This window comes from Prorops nasuta, unplaced genomic scaffold (genome assembly GCF_024137725.1).
Source record: "Prorops nasuta isolate Cenicafe-Biocafe unplaced genomic scaffold, Cenicafe_Pnas_1.2 PNAS00004, whole genome shotgun sequence".
Lineage (NCBI taxonomy): Eukaryota > Metazoa > Arthropoda > Insecta > Hymenoptera > Bethylidae > Prorops > Prorops nasuta.
The window spans coordinates 7,316,047-7,331,698 of NW_027116801.1; the positions used below are offsets into that span (position 1 = coordinate 7,316,047).

The 15,652-nt window shown below is 34.4% G+C and overlaps 2 protein-coding genes across 2 annotated transcripts; both read left to right on the plus strand.

Annotated features, from left to right (window-relative positions):
- Positions 1-5,819: 5,819 nt before the first annotated feature.
- Rep (Rab escort protein) lies at positions 5,820-11,867 on the plus strand. The gene is made up of 11 exons (XM_066725210.1): positions 5,820-6,094; positions 6,189-6,255; positions 6,533-6,724; positions 6,876-7,053; positions 7,126-7,363; positions 7,448-7,670; positions 7,739-7,945; positions 8,025-8,149; positions 8,214-8,374; positions 9,422-9,595; positions 9,692-11,867. The coding sequence occupies exons 1-11, from the start codon at positions 6,046-6,048 to the stop codon at positions 9,863-9,865; spliced, it is 1,788 nt and encodes a 595-aa protein (XP_066581307.1). The 5' UTR covers positions 5,820-6,045; the 3' UTR covers positions 9,866-11,867.
- A 233-nt stretch (positions 11,868-12,100) lies between these two features.
- Positions 12,101-15,644, plus strand: NaPi-T (Na[+]-dependent inorganic phosphate cotransporter). The gene is made up of 8 exons (XM_066725762.1): positions 12,101-12,559; positions 13,153-13,409; positions 13,642-13,878; positions 14,063-14,147; positions 14,231-14,336; positions 14,434-14,695; positions 14,863-15,237; positions 15,397-15,644. Exons 1-8 carry the CDS (start codon positions 12,541-12,543, stop codon positions 15,634-15,636), a joined length of 1,581 nt encoding a protein of 526 aa, XP_066581859.1. The 5' UTR covers positions 12,101-12,540; the 3' UTR covers positions 15,637-15,644.
- The last annotated feature ends 8 nt before the right edge of the window (positions 15,645-15,652 follow it).

The following is a 15,652-nucleotide window of genomic DNA, read 5'->3' on the forward strand; positions in this document are numbered from 1 at the left end:
GTATACTACGCGGGACAACCGCACTCCGCGACGAACACTTATCGACTGACACTTCGAAACTCGGATTATTCAAAAGGCACTACGCGACGCGATTTCTTTTTAACGTACACTACCGGGACAACCGCACTACGCGACGAGCAGTTCACGACTGACACTACAGACTCGGATTTTTAAAGTAGCAGTGCGCTACGCGACGCGATTTCTTTTTAACGTACACTACCGGGACAACCGCAATACGCGACGAGCAGTTCACGACTGACATTACAGACTCGGATTTTTAAAGTAGCAGTGCGCTACGCGACTTCTTTTAAACGTACACTACGCGGGAGAACCGCACTACGCGACGAGCACTTCACGACTGACACAACGAGACTCGGATTATTCAAACGGTATGCGCGACGCGAATGTTATTTCAACGTATACTACGCGGGACAACCGCACTCCGCGACGAACACTTATCGACTGACACTTCGAAACTCGGATTATTCAAAAGGCACTACGCGACGCGATTTCTTTTTAACGTACACTACCGGGACAACCGCACTACGCGACGAGCAGTTCACGACTGACACTACAGACTCGGATTTTTAAAGTAGCAGTGCGCTACGCGACGCGATTTCTTTTTAACGTACACTACCGGGACAACCGCAATACGCGACGAGCAGTTCACGACTGACATTACAGACTCGGATTTTTAAAGTAGCAGTGCGCTACGCGATTTCTTTTAAACGTACACTACGCGGGAGAACCGCACTACGCGACGAGCACTTCACGACTGACACAACGAGACTCGGATTATTCAAACGGTATGCGCGACGCGAATGTTATTTCAACGTATACTACGCGGGACAACCGCACTCCGCGACGAACACTTATCGAATAACACTTCGAAACTCGGATTATTCAAAAGGCACTACGCGACGCGATTTCTTTTTAACGTACACTACCGGGACAACCGCACTACGCGACGGGCAGTTCACGACTGACACTATAGACTCGGATTTTTAAAGTAGCAGTGCGCTACGCGACGCGATTTCTTTTTAACGTACACTACCGGGACAACCGCACTACGCGACGAGCAGTTCACGACTGACATTACAGACTCGGATTTTTTGAGTAGCAGTGCGCTACGCGACTTCTTTTAAACGTACACTACGCGGGAGAACCGCACTACGCGACGAGCACTTCACGACTGACACAACGAGACTCGGATTATTCAAACGGTATGCGCGACGCGAATGTTATTTCAACGTATACTACGCGGGACAACCGCACTCCGCGACGAACACTTATCGACTGACACTTCGAAACTCGGATTATTCAAAAGGCCACTACGCGACGCGATTTCTTTTTAACGTACACTACCGGGACAACCGCACTACGCGACGAGCAGTTCACGACTGACACTACAGACTCGGATTTTTGAAGTAGCCGTGCGCTACGCGACGCGATTTCTTTTTAACGTACACTACCGGGACAACCGCAATACGCGACGAGCAGTTCACGACTGACATTACAGACTCGGATTTTTAAAGTAGCAGTGCGCTACGCGACTTCTTTTAAACGTACACTACGCGGGAGAACCGCACTACGCGACGAGCACTTCACGACTGACACAACGAGACTCGGATTATTCAAACGGTATGCGCGACGCGAATGTTATTTCAACGTATACTACGCGGGACAACCGCACTCCGCGACGAACACTTATCGACTGACACTTCGAAACTCGGATTATTCAAAAGGCACTACGCGACGCGATTTCTTTTTAACGTACACTACCGGGACAACCGCACTACGCGACGGGCAGTTCACGACTGACACTACAGACTCGGATTTTTAAAGTAGCAGTGCGCTACGCGACGCGATTTCTTTTTAACGTACACTACCGGGACAACCGCACTACGCGACGAGCAGTTCACGACTGACATTACAGACTCGGATTTTTAAAGTAGCAGTACGCTACGCGATTTCTTTTAAACGTACACTACGCGGGAGAACCGCACTACGCGACGAGCACTTCACGACTGACACAACGAGACTCGGATTATTCAAACGGTTTGCGCGACGCGAATTTTATTTCAACGTATACTACGCGGGACAACCGCATTCCGCGACGAACACTTATCGACTGACACTTCGAAACTCGGATTATTCAAAAGGCAATACGCGACGCGATTTCTTTTTAACGTACACTACCGGGACAACCGCACTACGCGACGAGCAGTTCACGACTGACACTACAGACTCGGATTTTTAAAGTAGCAGTGCGCTACGCGACGCGATTTCTTTTTAACGTACACTACCGGGACAACCGCAATACGCGACGAGCAGTTCACGACTGACATTACAGACTCGGATTTTTAAAGTAGCAGTGCGCTACGCGATTTCTTTTAAACGTACACTACGCGGGAGAACCGCACTACGCGACGAGCACTTCACAACTGACACTTCGAGACTCGTATTTTTAAATCAGGAGTGCGCTCTGCGATTTCTTTTTAACGAACACTACCGGGACAACCGCACTACACAACGAGCAGTTCACAACTGACACTACAGACTCGGATTTTTAAAGTAGCAGTGCGCTACGCGATTTCTTTTTAACGAACACTACGCGAGAGAACCGCATTACGCGACGAGCACTTCACAACTGACACTTCGAGACTTGGATTTTTAAAGTAGCAGTGCGCTACGCGATTTCTTTTTAACGTACACTACCGGGACAACCGCACTACGCGACGAGCAGTTCGCGACTGACACTACAGACTCGGATTTTTAAAGTAGCAGTGCGCTACGCAATTTCTTTTAAACGTACACTACACGGAAGAACCGCACTACGCGACGAGCAGTTCACGACTGACACTACAGAGTCGGATTTTTAAAGTAGCAGTGCGCTACGCGATTTCTTTTAAACGTGTACTACGCGGGACAACCGCACTCCGCGACGAGCACTTATCGACTGACACTACGAGACTCGGATTTTTCAAACGACACTCCTATACGTGACATTTTTAAACGCGCTCTCTCACTCTTTAGTGAAGTCGCTAACCGTAACAGAAATAAATTATTGCATGTAATTTTATAGAGTTAATTTTAATTTATTTAACTTTAATATAATTAAAGTAAAACTGACAGGCTTTAACAGTCTTTGAGGCTTCTGTCTTTATTCGCTGCAGCACTCACACACACATACACAATAGACACGCTCCACACTAACTGTAGTCACAAATTTTCTATTTATTACGCGAATTACACACAGATAAAAGCTTTTATTTTCATCACACACTGCAGTCATTACTATATATTCTATTAAAATATCCCAACTGTATTACTTAAATTTCCCTCTTGACATAATTAAATATGCGGAAATTATATAGAAAAGTTAAATTTTTAAACAATTTATCGTCACCAATGCCGAATACTTATAATTGCCCAACACTATTAAAAAATTTTAACCAGAATTTTAAATTTATTTAGAAATTAATAATAATTAATAAAATCTTAAATAAATTTAAATTGTTTGTATATAAATAATAAAAGCTAATTAAATTTATTTAAATTTTATAAAACGCGGCACAATTTTATTAATATTATAAAATAAATAGCTCATATGTGATGAAAATAGAACATTAAATTATTTTTAATCGCGACTAATTTAAACTAAATGTCAGTACTCAGTGGATACGAAAAACCACAACGCGGGATCCACTGACGACCGGTACGCGGATAATTAATAACTGAGTTGATGTACCCGCTACGCGAGAGGGCTATGCGGAACAGGTATCGCTTATTGTGGGCGGGTTAATTAGCAATCGCACCTGATTGGTTGCAATTTGAAATATTCCGCAAATCAGTTGCGACTGCTATCGGTATGAGTAGGATCTCTTTCACCAACTTTTAAAATGATTATTTTGCCAAGTACGGATTGACCATTTTTTCGAAAATACTTATGCTAATACATTGCAATGTTAACAATTTTATATCATATGGCAAATTTAGCGTTTTAAAAGCCATTGAAAAAGAATCTTAACGAGTAGTACCTGTTCCGGATGGTATTTTTTTGAAGCGCGAGTTTCAGTTTATCTATCAAATTTCCGCGTATGAGTTGTCAGTAAATCGCGCTGTTTCTTTTTATAACCACTGACATTTATTTCGCATTAGTCGCGATTAAAAATAATGTAGTGTTTTATTTTCATCAAATACGTGCTATTTTATTATTATGTTAATAAAATTTTACCGCTCTTTAATAAATCTATGTAAATTTATTTAAAATAAATTATTTTGTTACAGTTTAATTAATTTTAAGTAAATTTTCATTCATTATTATTGATTTTATATAATACAATAATTTAATGGAATACTGTATGTGATGAAAATAAAAGCTTTCATTTGTAAAAGAAGTGTAATAATTAGAAAACTCGTAAAAATTATCAGTGTGCAGCACACGCGTGTGTGTATTGAGTGCTTGCACGATTAAGAGTAGAAGACTCAAGGACTCTCTTAACCCATAATTCTCATCATTTTATTTTGAAGTTAAATGAACTATAAAATGAACTCACTACAGTTTAATAAAATAATATTTGTTATACATTAGACGATCTTATTCTAAAATTAATGCGCGTTTAAAAATTCCACGCCGTGTAGTGACATTTAAAAAATTCGTGTCGCGTAGTGCCGTTTAAAAATAATTCTTTTATAAGTGAATATCGTCATTATATATACTGTTTTGCAATTAATTTACAATAAAAAATGTAGTTAATAAATATTTTAAGACATCTGCATGTTATAATAAATGATGTTCTGTTAAACAAATGTCTGCATTTATACTATTTATAGTTCCCGCTTACATCTGACGTGTATAACGAAATTTACCGAGCTCAGGCGAAGTTTTTTATAAGTTTTTTTAATAGTGTATAGACACTGTGGAAAATTGATCGCCGTCTTTGAAATTCGTAGAGAAAGTACGAAGTGAAGTTAACTGAAAGGTCGCCGAATCAATTTCCTATGGTGTATGTAGTGCACACTTGCACAGTGGGAATTCAGTGGAAAATTGAATCGTGTGTGGTTCAGCTAGCTTCACTCTGTAATTTAACATGGAAAATGATTACTATACACTATAGCTGTAAGCACACACGATTCAATTTATAGTTGTAGTATATACATACGAACGAAGCAAGCGAGTGAGTTAAGTGCGCGAAGTAAAAGCGCTGGTCTTTTTAATGCGATTCCTAAAAGCATCGAAAAATTATGGGAAAGCCATACCTGGCGATTACTGTACATACGGCCCATAGGATTGTGTTATTTAATTATAGCAATGAAGCACTTACTATACATTATTATAATTAATAAAAGCGTAGATAGTTCAATTTAATGGTTATTTTAGTTTAATTGCTTTTATTATTCATTATAAATGTCATTTTACTCAATTAATCTTGGTTACTACGTTTAATATTTAAATTAAATGGAAAACAGTAATTTGACTATAGTAAAATTTACTATAGTCAAATAAGACGAAATCTCCTTTAGGGCCGGTTTTTCCACCTATTGGTAGTAAAATTTATCTGCTTGGTAAAATTAACAAACTGTAGTAAATTCTATTCAATTTCAAGCCTTACCAAACGGATAAATTTATCCAGACGTTTGTCAATTATGTCAATAGGTGGAACAATCGGCCCTAAAAACCCTGTTGTGTCGCTCCATAAATTTCGAGCTTATCGATATTTCGATATTAATCGATATTTATATCGAATTGAAATATCCGATATCGCAAGTGACAGCTATATATGTATATACATATATGCTGTTGCCGCTGTTGGCCGTCGACCTGTCAAACTTCTGCAAAAAAAGCTGAAAGACTGAAACCGCTGAAACTCGCAATCTTCAAGTGTAAACGTGGGTGTGCAAAAACTAAGAATACTTAGAACAGTTTAGAGATCCGTAAGCGGCCCGTACTGTCATGAATTAAGAGATTTATAACTGTTATTCAGAGGTGGTAACCGAAAGGTCTGATTTTCCTTAAATACATTGTAAATTCAAGAGAGAACCATGGAGGATGACCTGCCGACCGAGTATGATGTAGTTGTAGTAGGAACAGGTATTGATTTTTACCATACTTTTGATATCAAATAAAGATTTTCTCTCATTGTTAGTTCTTTTGATCAGTAATTTATAATGTTAATGCTTTTTAGGTATGACAGAGTCTATAGTGGCAGCAGCTGCTAGCCGGATTGGTAAAAAAGTCTTGCATTTAGACAGGTGAACACCAACTTCTCTACATATCCCTTTGTACTATCTTATATTTAATTTATATTTTATTATTATCATTTAGTCATCTATTTCAAGTCTGTCCTTTAATTCCTTTTTACTCATTTTTCTGCTAAGAAAACTTTAAAATGCTTTCTGTTCAGTAAATTTGAACTTATTATTTTATTATTAAATTTGTGGTTGTTTCAACAAATAGCAAAGAAGAAAAAAAATTCATGTATTTTATTTTTGAAAATTGTTCTTTTCTTAAATATTTCATTTTTAATAGCAATGAATATTATGGAGGCCTTTGGGCTACATTTAATTTTGATGGTCTACAAAAGTGGATTGATGACTTGAAAGCTGCCAAAAACAGAAATAATGAAGCTAATATTAGCATAAAGGATGGGGAAACATTTTTGAAAGCTAGCGATCAATATTCGACTGTTGAAAATATTGAAGAGCAGTGGTATATCACAACGTAAGTATCAGATTGGTAGAAATTTTCATCTCACTTTATAATATAAATGTTGAATACAAAATTTTGTAATATTTAAATTAAATAAATGTTAAATCTTTTATTGAAATATAAAAATTGTTGTATAAATTTTTATTAAAAATTATTATTTTAGTGAAGCAGAACTACCTGATGTGTCTTCTAAAGATACTCAAACAGAAGGCTCTGGAGATAATGTTAATGTAGAAGGCTTAGAGAAAACTGACAAAGAAAAAAAAGAGCCTGTGAAACAATGGAGTATAGACAGGATTAAAAAAGAATATAGGAGGTTTAATATTGATTTAGCCCCAAAAGTATGTTTTAATTATTTAAATAATTTGTATTAAAGTGGAGAAAATTTATGAATGGCTTACCTTTGTTTACAGTTATTATTTGCACGTGGTGAATTGGTTGAATTATTAATATCCAGTAATATTGCTCGTTATGCTGAATTCAGAGCTGTTTCAAGAGTAGCAACTTTTATGGATGGAAAACTGGCACAAGTTCCTTGCTCACGGGCTGACGTATTTGCGAATAAAACTGTTAGTGTGATTGAAAAGAGAATGCTTATGCAGTTGTTAACATCTTGTATGGAGCAAGGAGCAGATAGTCCCGAATTTGATGGTACCATTTTGAACAGCTAATCACAAATAGGACCATAAGAGTTAGTTGATCCTGCTCATTAATAAAATGTAATTGGAATTACAGATTATCGTGATAAGACATTCATAGAATACCTTAATACAAAAAATCTAACACCAATAGTGAAGCATTATGTGGTACAAGCAATCGCAATGGCTACAGAGAAAACATCATGTAGGGACGGCGTTAATCGCACAAAACATTTCTTAAATAGTCTTGGACGATATGGGAATACACCATTTTTGTGGCCTATGTATGGTAGTGGAGAATTACCTCAATGCTTTTGCAGGTGAGTGTATACAACAAAAATTATTTAGTATTTTAAGACATAATTAATTCAAACTTATATTTTTTTAGACTTTGTGCAGTATTTGGGGGAGTATATTGTTTAAAAAGGCAACTAGATAGAGTAGTGGTTAAAGGGGACAAATGTGTGGCTGTAGTTACAGGAAAACAGAGATTGGAGTTGGGACATTTGGTTGTAGGTCAAGGACATTTGCCGCCAGAATTTGTTGCTTCGGAAGGCAAAAATCAAATTTCTCGTGGTATTTTTATTACAGATAAGTAAGTTGACAAAAATGACTTTTTGTTTATTCTTAAAAAAGTAAATTCATAGTTTATTTATCAATTTCCGTTTTTATAGATCGATTATGCAAGGTGAAAAAGAGAATCTTACTCTTTTATACTACCCTCCAGAGGAACCTGATCAGGAGGCTGTTACACTGATAGAATTGGGACCATCAACAAATGCTTGCCCTCAAGGATTATGTGAGTTTTATTTATTGTAAAATAATAAATAAAATCTTAACAATTCTATTTTTGTTTAAACCAGTTATGGTTCACATGACTTGCAAGCGAACAAAAACTGCAAAGGAAGATCTAGCTTACATTGTAAGCAAATTCTTGAGAACAGAGCCATTTGTATCAAATCTTGGTAGAAGTCTGACGGATTCACACACACAAACTGTGTCCCCTAACAAACAACATGTTCAGGTATAAGACAAACAAGTATAGATATTTGGCCACACACAATATTAAGCTAACAGTGATGATCGATCGATATTCGAAATTTAATTTTATATAATCATTACAATAGTTAATATGTCGATATATATCTACAGGGTAAACATAAAAATCGTTTTCATACCGTATATTTTTGAAACGATTAAAAATTCCGAAAAGTCGCATAACATGTGTTTGATTATTTGAAGAGGCTACTGCTTTAAGTAAGTTCAAAGGGGGAGGGGTGAATGTACCTGTTAAAGTTAAGTGGAACCCTCCATTTTTTATTGTATATTCCTATAACTTATCTTGAGAGCTTTCCAAAATACTATATGAATTTATAATTACATTCAAGAATTTACTAAATATTTCAATTTGCATTTGCACATAAGTACGGGTTTGGCTGAAGTTATGTGAGCGACCATTACGCATAAACACAAGTAGTCGTTCATCTATTTATAATTTTAAATTGAAATATCTATTGACTGATTGGATGACATGATAAATTCATATAGTATTTTAAAAAACTTCAAGATGAGCTATAAGAACATGTTATAAAAAATGGGTGGCTCCATTTAAAATTATTAAAGGGGTGGCTTCCTTACATTTCCTTTGAAAAGGACTACTACCTACCTCGTTAAAACATTAGTCCCTTTAAATAATCAAGTACATATTTTACGTTTTGTGGAATTCTTAACCGTTTCAGAAATATAGAGGGTAGCAGCGGACTCTCTTTATACTCAGCTTATATATAGGATACACCGATTACAACGTTCCAGAACATAGATGAAAGAAGAAGTGCTTCTCCGTATTAATTAAAGTTGTAAAAATATTTAATAAACCTTTCTGTGAATGCAAATAATAAGACGTTTGGAAGATGTTCTAAGCAAAATTTTACTATCACTTATAGTTACAGAGTTACATATCTTTTTGCATTTATGCTCTAGGTGGTTTTGATTAAAGGACCTTATATATCGGTATCGATTGATTCCTAGTTAGACATCTTATCTTTATATTAATTACACAATTTACACATAGGGTGATCAACAAACAAAGGAAACAATTGGTGGAGTTTCAAAGCCCCAAGTTTTATGGTCTTTGTACTTGAATTTGCCTGCTAGTGATATTGAGCTCGGCAATTCGGCCCCTCACAACATATATCTGGCTTCTGGCCCAGACTTGGAACTTGATTTTGATTTTGCTGTGAATCAAGTAAGTTTTTGTACAAGGAAGGAAATATAATTAATAATTAAAATATAGAGTTCCGATGTATGGAACAATTATTTGTTTAACTTAATTGTTTTTCAGGCTAAGAATATTTTTAAATCAATGTACCCCGATGAGGAGTTTCTTCCACGTGCACCAGATCCAGAGGAAATAGTACTAGAAGGAGATGAGGCTCCAGGGCCGAAATTCGAAGGGAATTCTTCCGATGTAGGAGAAGAAAAACAAGATATGGAAAAGGCTGAGAAGGAGGAGTAAGCAGCTTTGATATGGTCACTGGAATAGACAGCTTTTGCGTCCCTAATTTTACGAGAGAAAATAAAAGGCTTTGGCCTTTAGTTTCTTCTACATTCGTTATTACTATCATATTTACTTGTAAACGTACTCAGTATCAGAAAATGGCATTTATGCAAACTTGATCACATCGTACGCACATTGCGCGCAAATGTGCGTATATAATTTGTAGAAATTATGAAATATTTAGTTTAAGTTCTCCTTAATTTAATGGTGGTTCTATTAAGTCTCAAAACTCAACTGAGCATACAGGGGAAAGAATGTTTACAACCACATTAAGAAGGTAAACTGGAATTTATACAATTTAAAATATTAATTTCAAAAGCATTTAAAAACGATTTCCATTAACAATAATGACAATAAATACGTAGCTTTTACATATAATAGCTATACCGAATTTCATGGAATAAATATCTTTAAATTTAATTCGGCTATATCTATATCTTTTAACGCTTTCGGAAAATAGAATGTTTACAATTTCGATATTTTGTTTTTCAATACCATGGGCAGATTTTAAGTATTTCAATTTTATAAAATTATCACGCAACAGCATGGTTTCCACTTTTATCCATTTAAAACAACACTCGAACATTATTTCCAAAAATTTGGTCGATAACTTGCAATTAAATGCATGCTTAATTGTTAGTGGAAACATCGTGAATAAGAATCTTTTATGTTATTTAAATCTACAGACTTTCCAATTTTAATAGAACCACGTTAACATTGTATACTCGGTTCGTTTGATTTATTTTTTACGTTGCACGAAGCTTAGCGAAAAATATTAATATATAAGTTATGTGATTTTTCCAAAAAGAATTGGTAATATCAATTCAGGTCGATCAATCGGTCAATTAATATCTAATCGTCGTACAAGAAGTGCTAGAGGTATCGTTAAATAGAGACCAATATTTAAAATAATTGGAACAACAAAAAAATCATTTTTAATTAATCAGGATGTTTTCATAGAAGATAATTGTTGATTTTATACTAAATGTTTTGAGTTTGGCCAAAGGACACTTATTGAATTATTGTTTAATTTTTTAGTGTTCATATGTGCTAAATGCTGCTTTTAAAACTTTTTATTTTGCAAGGAAAATAAGAAAGAAGCTGCGATAAACTGTCTGTGATTAATAATTCAAATTAAAAATACGCATTTCAGAATTGACAGTTCTCATGGCATCCGGTAATATCAGTTTAGAAACAACTCTTTTCTAATTATAAATGTAAAGTCGACCAATTCAGATGAGACTTTACCTGATAAAACATAGCACATATATTTTAGCATTAATTAATCACTTATGGCTATGGGATAGATCAACAACATTTTTTTTCTTAGACATTATTTTATGTGTGATATATAAAATTGTTTATTTACTGATTATGACTTGTTGCAGTTAAATTTTCAATTTCCATTTTTAGCGCATTTATGCAATTCACAATGAATTAGAAGAAACAATAAGTTGACACCGTTATTGAATATTTAGTTTAATGAATATCTTTAGTATTAATATAAATGGTATCAATGAGTCTTATAAAAATTGTATGAAAAGGTTTATACTCTTTTGAAAATTGATCCCAAAAAAATAAAAGAATTTTGCCTACATGAATGATACATCCTTGATACTAAAGGCATCATTAACAGTCTAATGACCGGTTTCAAATGTAAACACGTGTATAAAAAATTGTCGGTACATTTAGTGTTACAAAATGGCACCGACATAAAGATGTAATTTTTAGATTAGAGATATTTTGTAGCTCTATCAAACTCAACGAATATGCGTCACACGTTTGTTTAATGCACTGCAGTATAATTTTGTTATGCAACGAAAATGAATGTAACGCCTTGTCTCGCTAATATTTGATTTCTGTAAGGTGTATTAAAAATATACCATGTTCTTTGATTACATAAATTACTAAGGAGCTTATATATAAAATTTGATTTTAACGTATAAGATACATGTTTTTACTTGAATCATTGTGATTATTTTTTTTCTCCCAGTTTTTTCGCTTTACAGTAGCCATCATTATTATCTTTTTCTAAACATTTCTACTTTCATGCTTACAAATAATATAGCAAATGGTATATGATAAATTCTCATCAAGTTTGAAATAATTAACAAGCTTATAAACTGAAAACTCATTTTAACATATCAGATTGATTATTTTTACCTGGAGCATTTTGACTTTTTCTTTTGGTTTCCTATTTTTTTCGCCTTTACAATAACCATCATTATTCTCTCATTTGAAATATCTATCTTCTTAATTCATTATTTAAATATTAGATTATTTTCGTTCAATTGGAGATAAACGTTTTAAATGGCTAGTCTTATCTTGTATTCTGTGAAGAAGCTCCTGATGATTTGCCAGTCTACCAACATTTGTGCCAGAAGAACAGTTCCTCAGTGTTCGGCACGATAGAAGTAAACCGCGGCATACACAATTGCCTATATAATAAAAATCGTGAAATAGACATGGAAGTTATTTTTCTCTTCTGTTTTTAATTTATTCATTTTACCATTTATTATTATCATACGTCTATGCTTCTCTAATGTTTCATTTTTCATTTTGCATTACAAATCAAACATTTTTTATGATATGTTTTTAAACTTACTGTAAAAATAGTTTTTCTTAGAATAAGCATGAAGAGATCATCAAGAAGTAAGTAAAAATTCTGATTATTTTTTATAAACATAATAATAAAAACAACAATATAGCCATATTATATTAAAGAGACGCACTAAAAATCCTTATTTTCTTTTGCATTTATACGATACTAATATTTGCAATAGCTGTTTAAATTTGTTTAGTTAATCTTAACTCTGACAAACGGTAGAATAATCTACAAACTTCGGATAATTTTCACCTTTTTCAAGAACGATTATTAATAGCAAATTTTTTCAGTTAGATATAAAAGCTGGAATTATTGTGTTAATTTAAACATAATTTGATAGTTTAATTGTTTTATTTATTTGAACTAAATGCTTTACTGAAATTAAAGTACAGTTTTCTGCCAGCGCTAACAAATTTGATTTACCGCTTAAATTTCAGTTCACAAAGTTTCCTTAATAAATTAATTTATTTTTTTTGTCATTCTAATTTGTACAAAAATTTAGATCACGTCAATTTTAGAGACTATTTTATTTTTTGTGTACTCTGCTTGTTATAATTGATGCAACTGTTCCTTTCTTTATAGGTATATATAGAATTCATTGACCAAATTAAGTGTTTAAGTATTTTTTCTATTATTTCAGTCAACTCCCAATACAAAAAGGAGTTATTATCATGCAGAAATATACTTTGGTGCTTGGTATTTTGTGGCTTTGCTGTAAATTACATGTTGAGAATTAATTTGAATCTGACCATCGTCGCTATGGTCATGACACGTTCAAAACCAACAACCACTTTGCAATACGAAGTTTTACAAAATGTTACAAATTCCACAATTCATTTAAATCATTTGACCGAATCAACAACAAACAAATTGACTGTAAATTTTCAACTGGACGAGGTAAGCTTGATATTTTCCACGAAAAAGATTAAATTGACACAAAATAAAATATCTGTAGGGTATTATTCTACTCCTTCAAAAGATATATAATTGTTTACTTGGGTTTACTTCCTCCTCTCTCGATCTAACGTTTATTTCTCTTTATTATTTTTATAAAAGGATACCGTAAAAATGTAAAAAGAGTAGAAGTTATAATTAAAATGAACAAAAATGATAAGATGACATTTTTCAGGGCAATGATCGAATTTATTGGAGCGAATACGAGCAAGGATTAGTACTGGGTGCCTATTACTGGCTACATTGGCTTTTTCAGATTCCTGGAGGACTTCTGGCAAGAAAATATGGCACAAAATTTGTATTTGGCTGGGCGAATTTTCTCACTGCCATTATCGGTTTTTTCATACCTGTAGCTGCTAGATACCATATCCATTTTCTTATCGCTTTACGTTCCCTTCAAGGTTTAATAGCGGTATATGCTTAATCTGTCTTTATCTTTATTTTCTTATTTCTCTATGTTAAAAATGCGTCGTTATCGCCGCAAATCAATATTAAATCATTATATTATTTTCATAAAAATAGCACAATTTAAATATACCCCTCAAGTTATCTTAAAAATTGGTATTACTTTAATAATAAGACGCGCTAATTTTTAGGGCTCAGCTTGGCCTTCTATGCACGATATGACAGCGAAATGGATTCCACAATTCGAAAGAAGCAGATTTGTCAGCGCATATTTGGGTGAATGAAAGTCGATTCTAATGTTTAAGAATAAGTAAATAAATATATCAAGTGCTCTGTTATTAAGAGTAATTGTTTTTTAGGGAGTTCTATTGGTGCCGCATTTACTTACCCATTATGTGCAATTATTAGCGATTCGATTGGCTGGGCTTATGCCTTTTACATTACTTCAGGCATCGGTGTCATTTGGTATTTTAAATTACTTGGATACTGCAGTTATCTATTATCTGTTAATATTGTTTTATTGTTAATATTCACCTAATAACAATTTCGTAAAATGTTATAGGTATTGTTTCTGGGTGATACTGGTGTATGACACTCCGCAGGAGCATCCACGAATTTCCGACGGAGAGAAGAACTACATTTTGGAAAATCTCTCAAATTCGATAAACGAAGAGACGACGCAAGTACCATGGAAAGCAATATTGACTTCTCGTCCAGTTTGGGCCACTATCGCTGCACATTGGGGCTCCGCTTGGGGCTTCCTCACTTTAATGACTCAATCACCAACTTATTTCAGGTTTATACATGGATGGCAACTCAACGCGGTATAAATTTCATCTATTATGCCTAAATAAAATAATAAGTTTGGAAATAACACTGCGATCAATGTATAATCATGCACATTTATCGTTAAATTTACGTTACTCATCCTTCAGAAGCTACAGAACATAAAAAGTTTGGTAAAAGTTCTGTACGATTTTGTTGTTTTCAGACTGGTTTTCTCTCTGGAATACCGCATTTGCTGAGGATGATCTTCTCCTATGGATTTTCGTTGATGTGCGATTGGCTCTTGCAAACCAACAAAGTAAAATTAAAAAATGTGAGGAAATTAGCAACATTTGTCTGCTGCGCTGTCCAGGGTGTTTTTATACTAGCCCTAGGATATAGTGGTGGTCAGCCGATAATAGCCGCTGTATTGATGCTTATGGGAATCGCATTCAACGGAGCTATATCCGCATCCACTTTAGCTAATTTTGTTGATCTTAGTCCAAATTATGCCAGTGTCTTGCTAGGACTCGGTGGGCTAATTGCTATTAACGGAAGTTATATTTCTCCGCTCATCGTTGGAATTTTGACAAATAATAATGTAAGTCTAAATCTGAAATTAAATATATTAAAACAATACTTAATTTACTATATGAATTACAATGTACCTTTACTTAACTATCAAAAAATTGAAAATTCTTTATATTCAAAGATAGGAGGTAATCGAATAAAACTGAAGCTACATATATATCTTTTTTAGCAAACGGTATCCTCCTGGAAAATAGTTTACATAATAGCTGCTATCAATTCAATAGGTGGGTTTGTTGTTTATCAAATATTTGGAAGTTCGCGCGAGCAGCCTTGGAATAGCTATGAAAAACGTGTTGAAGTTGAGAATCAAGAACTGCAAGTTCTAAACATCAGCAGTAGTAACAGCAATGATACAAATAATATCAGAGAGAAGCAGATTCCTATTATGAAAACTGACAGAACAGAGTGAACAAATTACAGTGACA

Coding starts and splice junctions, on each gene's coding strand:
- Rep (XM_066725210.1), top strand. CDS start 6,046: ATGGAGGATGACCTGCCGACCGAGTATGATGTAGTTGTAGTAGGAACA. Junction 6,095..6,188: donor TGTAGTTGTAGTAGGAACAG/GTATTGATTTTT, acceptor AATGCTTTTTAG/GTATGACAGAGTCTATAGTG. Junction 8,150..8,213: donor TGCTTGCCCTCAAGGATTAT/GTGAGTTTTATT, acceptor TGTTTAAACCAG/TTATGGTTCACATGACTTGC.
- NaPi-T (XM_066725762.1), top strand. Junction 14,337..14,433: donor TCAGGCATCGGTGTCATTTG/GTATTTTAAATT, acceptor AAAATGTTATAG/GTATTGTTTCTGGGTGATAC. Junction 15,238..15,396: donor GAATTTTGACAAATAATAAT/GTAAGTCTAAAT, acceptor TATCTTTTTTAG/CAAACGGTATCCTCCTGGAA.